At 42.0% G+C, this 11,679-nt stretch overlaps 1 protein-coding gene across 1 annotated transcript; it reads right to left on the bottom strand.

Moving 5' to 3' along the window:
• Nucleotides 1–3,605: 3,605 nt before the first annotated feature.
• On the bottom strand, nucleotides 3,606–11,380 carry LOC123376730 (complement factor H-related protein 3-like). The gene is made up of 3 exons (XM_045028987.1): nucleotides 11,146–11,380; nucleotides 7,784–7,960; nucleotides 3,606–4,479 (listed from the first exon to the last, which is right to left on the bottom strand). Exons 1-3 carry the CDS (start codon nucleotides 11,363–11,365, stop codon nucleotides 4,466–4,468), a joined length of 411 nt encoding a protein of 136 aa, XP_044884922.1. The 5' UTR covers nucleotides 11,366–11,380; the 3' UTR covers nucleotides 3,606–4,465.
• Between the last annotated feature and the right edge of the window lie 299 nt (nucleotides 11,381–11,679).

The following is an 11,679-nucleotide window of genomic DNA, read 5'->3' as shown; positions in this document are numbered from 1 at the left end:
GTACACTGGGATATGGGTAAAAAGCTGAAATATTTGATCACCCAACTTGGCTAGCAAATTAATGTAATGTAGATGTTAAATGTCCGAAATATACCTCAATATTGTTCTTCTAATTATGCATTTTAGCATTTTGAGATTTTTTTTTGCCTTAGAATATTATTCTAGACTTTATCTTCTGCTTCTCTGGATAAGTTGAATGCTTGGTAATAATTTCTGTCTTAGACTAATTCAGAAAGGAACATATAATACTGTACTTCATATCCAATTTTAGTCCTTTCCTTTCAGGAAAACAAGGGTCCCCTCTTCTCCAGGGAATGGAGATAGCCCTCCATTCCTCTGATGAAACTGAAGCTTACTTTGGCAAATGGAATACAATTGCCAAACTTCCCAGAAAATACTAGTATATGAGGCCCTGGTCCACTAAAGCATTTAAGCGTGTGCCTCATTTTAAGCATGAGTAGTGCCACTGACATCAAGCTAGCCATATAGATTTCAAATAATAGTAATCTTTCTCGGTGTGAGCCATTCAGTAGCAGCAGACATATTGGTGTGACAATGTCCAAGACTTAAACTCTTCCCATTAGTTCTGCTCCAGCTGAACGCTGAAAATATCCTTAGATGTAAAAAAGAGGGTTTCCCTGAGGATAGGACTTTTATCAAACAACTAAATGATAGTTACTAAAACTGTGGTTCTAAAGAGAAATATGTACTTTAGCTGCTATCTGTACAGTTCTAGAATAAGAACATTGTAGAGATGTATGAATTGATGTCTTCAACCTTTGTGGGTTGCCTTTGTATATTCTCTCCTGGCTCTTATTTCCCTTGTATTGTGTGTATATCTGCTTTCACATAAACTTCTCCTAGTGTGATAGTGTCTCTCTGCTTTGCCTGGAATTATGGGCTTATGTATTTCCTCAGAGCACAAAACATTGTAGTAAAAGCAAACCCCACACCCAACAAGGTGAAACTAGATCCCTTTGGTTTACTGTAGGCAGAAGGTGACCTTGTTCTTTCAGCTGCCTGAGGACTCCAGTCTGATTGCAGCAATTCAGATTTAGAGCCATAATTGGGATTTACATTTTCAACACCAAGCATAATCCACAGGCCTGAGTTAGACATCCAGGCTTCCAATACAAGGCATGGGGAGAACTAGGTGCCTAAGAATAGGCTTTGCAAAAGGCAGTACAATGAACAAGGAGCCACTGAAGCTAACCAATAGGAAATGTCAAGAAGCGGGGTGTGGCCTAAGCCTACCCCTCAAAGGCAGTTAAGCATCTCTCACCACTTGTGAATTCACAGCTGTGAATCTTTTCCTGGAATTAGGTGCTGAAACTGTTTCTCACACAAAACTGAGGAGGAGAGGCTGCTGCCCTACCTGGTAACTTTTAGCCCTGTTGGTAGAGTACTCACCCCTGATGCAGAAGACCTGGGTTCAGTTTTCAAATATACCCCCATCTGATATGGCACACGGAGTTGAACCCAAATCTTTTACCTCTCATAAGCATGCCCCTAACCCCTAAAATAGTTTCTCTCACTCTCTCTCAACCTGGCCTGTTGAGCCCATTCCACTTTTATATTAAATAGTCATTGCACTCTATGGCCCAATAGTTAGGGGAATGTAAGAACCGCCATACTGGGTCAAACCAATGGTCCATCTAGTCCAGTATCTTGTCTTCCAACAGTGGTCAATACCAGGTTCTTCAGAGGTAATGAACAGAACAGGTAATCATCTAGTAACCCATCCCTTGTAGCCTGTTCCTAGCTTCTGGGACATAGAGACTAGGGACACTTCAGAGCATGGTTTTGCATCTGTGCCCAGCCTGGCTAATAGCCATTGATGGCCTTATCCTCCATGAATGTATATAGTTCCTTTTTGAACCCTTTTATAATCTTAGTCTTCACAATATCCTCTGACAAAGAGCTCCACAGGTTGACTGTGTGTTGTGTGAAGAAATACTTCCTTTTGTTTGTTTTAAACCTGGTGCCTGTTAATTTCATTTGGTTATTCCTAGTTCTTGTGTTATGAGGAGGTGTAAAGAACATTTCATTATTTACTTACTCCACACCAGTCATGATTGTATAGACTTCTATCATATCTCCCCTTAGTTGTTTCTTTTTCAAGCTGAAAAGTCCCAATTTTAATAATCTCTCATCATATGAAAGTTGTTTCATATCCCCAATCTTTTTTGTTTCTGTACCCTTTCCAATTCCAATATCTATATTTCTGAGATGGGTTGACCAGATCTGCATCAGTATTCAAGATGTGGATGTACCATAGATTTATATACAAGCAATATATTTTCTGTCTCCTCTATCCCTTTTCTAATGATTCCCCATGTTCCAGTAGCTTTATTGGCTGCCATTGCACATTGACTGGATGTTGAGAACTATCCACAATGACGCCAAGATCTTTCTTGAGTGGTAACAGCTAATTTAGACCCCCATCATTGTATGTGTAGGTGGGATTATGTTTTCCAGTGTGCATTACTTTGCATTTATCAACATTGAATTCCATCTGCCATTTTGTTGCCCAGTCACGCAGTTTTCTGAGACTCTTTCAGATGTGGGAGTCACAAGTTCAAGTCACCATTCTAATGAATTTTTTAATTAGTTAGGCAGACAAAGTGGAACAGCTACAATTGGAGACTTGAGAAAGACATATGCCAGAATTGCATAGTAGTTAGTGAATCACCTGGGTGACCTGACTTCAAGTCCCTGCTCCGCATCAGGCTTTGGACTTAGGTCTCTATGTACGTACGTGCGTGCATGCATCTGCGCACGTGCGCACACGCTGTAGGGTATAATGGCACCACCACCTAGTGCTGTGTATTTTATGAAAAAGGGCTGACCAGACTTAGGTGCTTAACTCCAGGAAAGAGTTCACAACTGTGTATCCTGAGTGGAGAAAAATGCTCAACTGCCACCGAGGGGTAAGGATTAGGCCACAACCTTGTCCTTGGAACACCCCACTGTCTGTCAGAGGTGCCTTCTTGCTCAACCTACTGGCTTTTCTGAATCCCAGTCTAAGGGTACATGTGGTGCCCAGCTCCCATGTATGTACCCACACTAACTCAGCCCAACCTGGCACCTAAAAGTAGCCAGTGGTGGTGCCGCACCAGCAAGAGCTTGGACTCACCACCCAAGTAGGTAGCTGAGGGTCTGGGGGGGTTGTACTTATGGAAGCTAGGCTGAGCTGGTGCCTATGCAGTGCTAGCTTGAGCACAGCTAGGGCAGGTATGTCTATGCAAGCAGGAAATCACACCTCCAAGCTCAAATATAGATGTATCCTAGGGTGACTGACTCTCCCCACACGTTGAATAGGCAGCCTGGGTGACTAAATTTGGACTGTGGATTCCACTAGGAGAATCAGTAACATAAGTGCTACAGGCAGTCTTGCAATAATGTGAAAAACTTCAACATTCACATAATTTTGGGGAAAATACATGCACAGTTTTTTCAGCTTTTATAGTGTAAGTGTGCTTATTTGTGTATGCCACAGGTCCAGAATTTGATCCATTCCCTACATATAGCATTCCCTCAATCTTCACTTTATCTTCATGTATTTGTCTGGGTGGAATATGATATGATTCATCTCTGTCACATCATTAGTGTAATTTCCAGTTTATTGCATACAGTAGAAAATAGGAATAGACAATTTATTCACACACTGCCAAATGCATGTATCATGTTGCTATTCAAATTAGCTGCAGGCTTTCATCTTTGTCTCCATTTTTCTACAAATCCTAAGATTCCTTCCCACTTTATTTCAGATGATGGTGTTAATAAAAAACCCAAACAAGTCCAAATAACAGACTTTTTAAGAAGAGTGGTAAATGAAACATATAAAATCTTTAATTTAAAAAGGAAAAATAATTAAGACTCCATGAGTTTAAACTTTAACCAGACAAGCCAATGTTTTCTGTACAACTGTGCTAGATGACAGGATCATTTTTTGGTTGCATGAACTAAAATATTTGGAAGAATGATCACCAACAGCTAACAGTGATGGGCAGAAATGAAAAAAGCCTCCATGCATATCCTAAACATTTTGGTGTGGTGATTGGGCTTAAAAATCTCTCAAGATTAATGTTTCTAATGAGACTTCTTGTCGTTCCTGATTTGGGCCAGAGGGAAATACCACTGCTGTTTCAGCGAGGAGGAAGTGTGTAATTCAGGATGTGCAGATGTGTACAATTTGCCTTAAAATTTGCTTTTCCAAATATCATAAAAAGCTGTAGCTTGATCTGAGTTTGAACATATTTGCCCATCTGTTGTTACTATTTATGATTGTATATTTTAAACCACTGTGACCAACGATAAAAAAAAGTGACTGAACTGATGCATGTAATCAATTTAAGCTAAAATACTGACAAAGGACATAATGTGTGAACATTACAAATAACTGGTCAGTGGATTTTGATCCTCAGATCTAAGTTAAAATTATCTGCTTGATGCTTCTTTTTATTCATCCTGAAGTACCTGTCAGAGAAAGAACAAACATTAGAAAATCAGTTTACTACATGTCAATTTTTTAAAACAAATATTACATACAAATCCCCTATGGACTGCACAGGCACAGAATATTGATTTCAACAGAATGGCATAAAACTCTTACTAGATTGTTCTAACCTTTTTTTGGAAAGTAAATGGGAACAAACTCCATCAAGTGTTATTGCAGTTACCCCACAACTGCAGTGGTTCAACTACATTTCATATTAAAAACAATTACTTATTTTGAAGTGGAACTTAAAAGTAGCACAAAAAATATAGTATTACTGTATTTTATCAGTACAGTCAAAACTCGTAATAACGCCCCCCGCCATAATGCGAAATCGCATATAATGCTATCACAGGTTGGCTCTCCTTTAAGGCATAATACAGTATGGTACTGTACCAATGGTCCCCAACACCATGGCAGGGGAGAGAAGCTGCAGCCCCACACCTGCCGGGGACAGAGAATTCCGAGGCTGCTGGCGCCAGTGCTCTCTGTCCCCAGCAGGCGTGGGGCCCAACTTCTCTCTGGCTTCTCCGGGGCTGCCAGGGCCAGTGCTCTCTGTCCCCGGCAGGTATGGGGCCCTGGCTTCTTTCCCACTTCAAGAGGAGCTGCGGCCCCCCACCTGCCGGAGACAGAAAACACCGGCGCCAGCAGCCCTGGAGTTCTCTGTCCCCGGCAGGCGGGGAGCCACGGCTCCTCTTGAAATGGGAGAGAAGCCGCGGCCCCGCACCTGCTGGGGACAGAGAGCACCGGCACCCGCAGCCCTGGAGTTCTCTGTCCCCGGCAGGTGGGGAGCCGCTGCTCCTCTTGAAGTGGGAGAGAAGCCGCGGCCCCGCACCTGCTGGGGACAGAGAGCACCAGCACCGGCAGCCCCAGAGTTCTCTGTCCCCGGCAGGTGGGGAGCCACAGCTCCTCTCCCCTGCTGGGCACTAGGCACCAGGGGCACTAGGCGGCACACATCAATGCACTGCTTTGGGGACCACTGAAAAACTGACTGGTTTGAAACCCCGCTATACTATGACCCCGCATTTCGCGCGATGGAATTTTTTGGACCCCAAAGGTCACGTTATAGCGGGGTTTCACTGTATCCATGGTGTAGTTATTAGCATTTGAAGGTGACTGAATTTTTGGAATTCGGATCTGGAACCTGTTTCGTTCCATGACTTCTTATCAGCTGCTTCCAGCCAGCCTTGTTCATATGTATGCATGAATTATTTGCTTTTGTTCCCATAATGCTAGAAAGGAGGTGTAATTTCTCACACCAGTTTACATGTTTCTATAGAATTAGAGAAATTTAGTTATTTTTCTTAATTAGAAACTGGCATTCTAAAGCATCCTCATTTATCGACCTTTGTGAATTTGGGCCTCAGTATAGTAAAAAATGAAAATTCTACACACAGTACCACACGTTGTATTGCCTTAATTTTTCTTTAGGAATATGTGGTGGTGAAAAAAAAGTGTTCATAGATTTAGAAGGCAAGGCTAGAACAAAACATTTAGGCAATAAATATATACCTGTATTTTGCATGCTTGCTTCTTACATCATTCCCACTAATGTTTACCAGACATGTTTGTCTTTGAAAATCTACAGTGATAATAGTGACTCAAACCTTTCCCTTGAGAGTCAATACTAATGCTCTTAAAAGTCAGAATATCTTCCTAATGTCTAGCATAAAAGTTTTCCTTCCTTGGATTCAGGCCATTGCCTTTCTCCTACCATTTGAAACTGTGAATATAATTTCCTTCTTTCAGTTGCTGCACTACATATTGTTACTGTGATAGTTACAATTAGGTTGTAATCATGATCCCTTGAATCATCTGTAAGGGTTAGATTCTGCTCCAGTGTAGGGAAGCCAGGGAACAGATTCTCTGGTCTGGTCCAGCTATACTGAGCAAGGAACCGGATCAAGGGATAGAACAAACATAACTTCAAGCCAACTTTATGCCTTCCTCCTTCTTCAAGCTATTTTATGCTGGTTCTCTATGGCCCCAAAGGGTCATTTCAGCAGCCAGAAGAGCCAGGACATCCCAGTTAGGATGCCTTTTCCTTAGTCACACCTTTATATCTGGGGGGAATTCCAACCAGCCAACTATTTTTTTGGCTGTTTTCTGCAGTCAGAACTATGCAAAGCTGATGGAACAGGAGGAGAATTGGGCCTTATACATATAAAAAGGCAAAGGTGGAAAGCAGCATACAACAGTAAATAAGGAGTTCTCACTGCATTCAATTATGTGTCCCTAATACTTGGCCCTGTTTTATCCCATTTGAGGGTCTGGTCCTTGTTTACCAACCAAACTAATCCATGCATTGGCACTGTCATATTCACTGCCTTTATTTTCAATTCAAAACATTCATGAACACCACAAAAGTCAAACATTTCCCTGCTGATTTCCAAATAAGTCACAAATTGCAGGGAATCTCCTCCCTGTAGAAACATGAGTATTATTCTTGACTGGAAATATGGGAGACTACTTTATAAAGAGCCATGCATCCAAAGGAAGGTTTATTCATTTATTGAGCCAATTTTGTAGACTATTCTGTGTGAAACATCCCAGTGTGCAAGAGTTATTGCAGGTGCTATCGTACGGGACACCCCTTTGTAGAGCCAGAATGCAAACAACTTAAAGTTCCTGTATTTCACAGACAGATAATGTAGATGGGATTTTCTAGGTCTTGGTAGCTATGCTGTTTATTTAATAGTCTTCTCTGAGCGATGGAATGGACTTCATTTGAAGACAAATTATAAGCAAGTTCTTTTATGTTCTGTGTATGTGGATACTAATAGGGTAAAAAGAGGAATAGCCAGGAAATAAGGCAGCCTGAAATAAAAGGAAGAGATGACCCCCACTTGAATTGGGTTAATATTGGAGTTATTGTCCCACAAAAGTGGGAGATTTAATTGTCCACTTTAATCACCATATTTCCTCTCATCTGGAGAGAAGGGACTCCCAAAACCCGAGGACTATAACTAAGATACCTAAAGTGACAACAATTGGAAGAAAGTTTTTATAATTTTAAGCTCTGATGCTTTTACATAAAATTTAAGTCTTTATGATTTAAATTCTGATCAGTCAATGGTAAGTTATTTTATTTATGATGGTAATACCTCCCCCAAATAATAGATTAATTTTGTCCAGTCATACTAAGGCATAACCCAAGGAGCCTCAGCCTTGTAAGTTTCCCCACATGGAGCTTCAAGCTTCTCTCCATACCTGAACATGGTGCTCATCCTCTATTCGGGAAAAAAGGAGCAAAGTAGAGAGTTCTTCAATCATTAAATTACTCACTAATGCACTTTGGTAAAGGAGTCCATCCTTCTTGAAGGCACTGTGTCTTCCCCGTCACTTTTCCTTCTGGAGTCGTGTAACCAATCAGACACCCATATGTTGCTTCCTCGTTTAAATTAAATCTGCGCTTACTTTCAGAGAAATAACCATTCTGTATCTCAACTTTTTCACAGATTTCTAAAATAGAGAGAGTATGACATTATCTCAAGATGAATACTGTTAATTAACATGCTTTTCATAGGTATAGGGTGACTACGAGAATAGGTACACCTGAAATGAAATGGAGGAACACTACTTAAAAAATGTTTGAACAAGAAGTTCCTTCATACTTTTGGAGAGTGGGAGGGGAAGGTAAGAAATCATAGTGTATATCAGTGTTTCTTATCTCTCACAATCATTCCTGATACTGATTTCTCAAAGCCAATCTAAAAGATGGTTGAACCGAAAATGGTCATTTTGATTCTGACACTTATTTTGTGGGAAAAGTTCTCTCTTTGTATTGTATGTGCTGTATGTATAAGTAATTTGGTGAAGCACCTTCAAATCATAAGGGGCTCATCAGTGAGAAAGACAGTGATAAAACATCACACAGAAATCATCACTTAACCTGCCTTCTTCAGAGACAGCCTCACCCACTGCAATATTTCCACAGCTGTGATCAATAGAGCATTCATGCTAGGCCCCCTCAGTTTAAAGGAGAGGGTGTTTGTAGCAGGGCATTATCCTGGAGAGGCATTCAATTTTGGAATTCACTCCCTGAATTTGCTGACTTCCAGGATACACTGCGCAGCCCATCTACTTTCTTGGGCATTTGGGGAGAGTAGAGATAGGGAGGGAATGAGGCTTTGAGGCAGGATGTGTTTGTCTGAATTTTGTTATGGAAGTTGATGACTTGATTTTACACACGATATCTTAACTGATGTTCAAGCACCCAGAGCTACCAGACAAACTGTGCAAGCCACTCCATGGTGGAAGGGGAGGCAAAGGGGCAGGTGGAACCATGGCTTTAACCCACTTTGCAACACCCAGAAGTGCTGACCAGGTATAGACAGAGGAACATGCTGCATTATCCCAAAAGATGGTGTAATGCACACACAACTCATGCCTGGTAGAGAACTGGAGGAAAGACAGGATTTCCTGGAGCACAACTGCTCCCTGGATTACTTTGCCTCAACAAAAATGAGAAATACCTGTGGCACCTTATAGACTAACAAATTTATTTGGGCATAAGCTTTCGTGGGCTAAAACCCACTTCATCAGATGCATGGAGTGGAAAATACAGTAGGAAGATATATATAGCAGTACATGAAAAGACGGGATCTGCCTTACATCTGATGAAGTGGGTTTTAGCCCACGAAAGCTTATGCCCAAATAAATTTGTTAGTCTATAAGGTGTCACAAGTACTCCTTGTCATTTTTGCTGATACAGACTAACACAGGTAACACTCTGAAATTTGCCTCCACACTATCCCTAAACACAGGCCAGACCAGTGGCTAAATGTCACAATTTATAAATATTAGGTGGAGCTAATAGTAACATCTTTTATTAAATTTGCCTGATTTTCTGAATGATAAAATCCCATTTCTAATTGCTTGTAACTTTGTTAGACTTTAACCATTTCGATTGAAATTTTCCATGTCTGGTGTCTGCCTCAGCATCATTTTTTCTTTTGTTTTGAAAAGTTTAAGCTGAAACGGTTTTGCCGTTTTGGAGACTGATGTTTGAGTAAAATATGCTGTGTTGTCGATGCTAAGTTATTGTTAGAGCTGTTTTGTTGAGAACCTCTAGCACTTGCATGGTTTGAAGCAGGGACTCAACATTTGGCTGTGGTGTCCACCTGGTGTCAAAGATTCACCTTTTACTGTCCTCAGAAAAATGCACCCAAATTTGGCCATGTTATAAACCTATGAAAGTACAGATTTGGAGCTTGATTATTCTCTGAAGATTCCATCTGTACTGAACATGCTCAAGCCCAAGGTGGCAGGGGCTGAGCAGAACTTTCCTTGCAGTTGTCTCTCTTGGTTCCTAGGGGCCACACTCATGCCAGGCACTGAGACTGTGGGTATGTCTACATAAGAGTTGGAAACTTGTACATTCTAGCATGAAGAGACATATTTTAGCTTTAGCATCAATCAAACTAGCACATTAAAAATAGGAGTATTGCTGTGGTGATGAAAGTGGCTAGCCACCTCAGTACATACCTATGATCTTTGACAGGATCATATGTGGGGAGGCTGGCTCCTCCCACAGCTCAAGTAGTCACAGCTACATTTTTATTTTTAGTGCTGAGAGGTGGGAATAAGAATGGCTATGGGGTTGAGTTAAGGAAGAACAGGGGGCAGAGGGGTTGGGGACTATTATTATTATTTTATTACAAAAAGATATGCTCATCTCTACACAGAAGACAAAGAAATGCCTGGTACCTGTCCCAAAGAGTTAACAATCTAACTTTTAGAAATGAAACGACTAGGGTTGCCAATTTTCCACTGGCACAACACCAAACAGCCTTGCCCCGCCCCCTGCCCCACCCCTCCTCCAAGGCCCCCCCCCACACTCTGCCCCCACATCGCTCATTCTCCCCACCCTCACTCACTCATTTTCACCAGGCTGGCTCAGGGGTTTGGGGTGCAGGAAGGGGTGTGGCAGGGAGTGCAAGCTCTGGGGTGGTGCCAGGGATGAGGGTTTTGGGGTGCAGGAGTGTGCTCCAGGCTGGGACCAAGGGGTTCAGAGGGCAATCGGGTGGTCAGGACTGGGGCAGGGGTTTGGGGCCCAGGAGGAGTTCAGGGGTGCAAGCTTCGGGCAGCGCTTACCTCGAGCAGCAGCATGTCCCCCCTCAGGCTACTACGTAGAGGTGCAGCCAGGCAGCTCTGCGCCCTGCCCTGTCTGTAGGCACCACCCCCGCAGCTCCCATTGGCCATGGTTTCCGGCCAGTGGGAGCTGTGGGAACAGCGCTTGGGGCTGGGACAGTATGCAGAGTCCCCTGGAAACCTCTTGCATAGGAGCCTGAGGGGGCCATGCTGTCTGCTTCCCGGGAACAGCACCAAGGCTGTGCAGCACTGCCAACTGGACAGTTAACAGCCCAGTCAGTGGTGCTGACCGAAGCTGCCAGGATCCCTTTTGACCAGGTGTTCTGGTCAAAAACCGGACACCTGGTCACAGTACATACAAGAAGCAGCGGTGGGTGAAGAACTTTGAAGGTCAATGCAATATGATCACACAGTTACTCAGGTCAGAAATGTGCATTGTCATGACAAGTCACCTGCTAGGCTGGTATTTTTGTTTTCATTTCAGGCAGAGGATGATAGTAATATGTCTACAAGTTTTTTAACAAGCTGATCAATAGAACATGAATGTTCCTTACTGCTAGAAGTACATGTTGGAGTAGGTGACCAGCCATTCTTTGTGCATGTAACTTTGGTTTTCAGATTATGAGGAGAACACACATATGAAATGTCAGCACCTTCTTTGTAGGTTTTCCAAGAGCTATACAGAAATCTACCATTTTCCAAATGACCAGGAGAACATTTTTCTAAAGGAAAAAAGAAAAGATTACATTCGGTTAGCAAATGGAAGTCAGACATTTAACAAAGAAAAAACAAAACAAACCACCCTCTTCAAAACTAGCTATTTATTTGAAAAAAATATTTCAAATAAGATCTTCTTGCTGCATAGTACTGTAGTACTTTATACTGAAAAGACCTTTATTTTCAAATATGAATCAAAGCGCTTGATTTTTCCACCGGCCTGAAATTTGTTATATCAACTGTGCACAGATGTAAACAATTACACAAGATGCAAGGCAGTAAAGAATTGGGTCACATGGTCCAGATTCTCAATTGGTGCAAAACAGCAAGCTCCATCAACCTCAATGGAACTACACTGATTTACATCAGCC

The sequence above is a fragment of the Mauremys mutica genome, chromosome 8 (genome assembly GCF_020497125.1).
Source record: "Mauremys mutica isolate MM-2020 ecotype Southern chromosome 8, ASM2049712v1, whole genome shotgun sequence".
Taxonomy (NCBI): domain Eukaryota; kingdom Metazoa; phylum Chordata; order Testudines; family Geoemydidae; genus Mauremys; species Mauremys mutica.
Note: the sequence above shows the minus strand (reverse complement) of the source record. Positions and strands in the feature narration are given on the sequence as shown.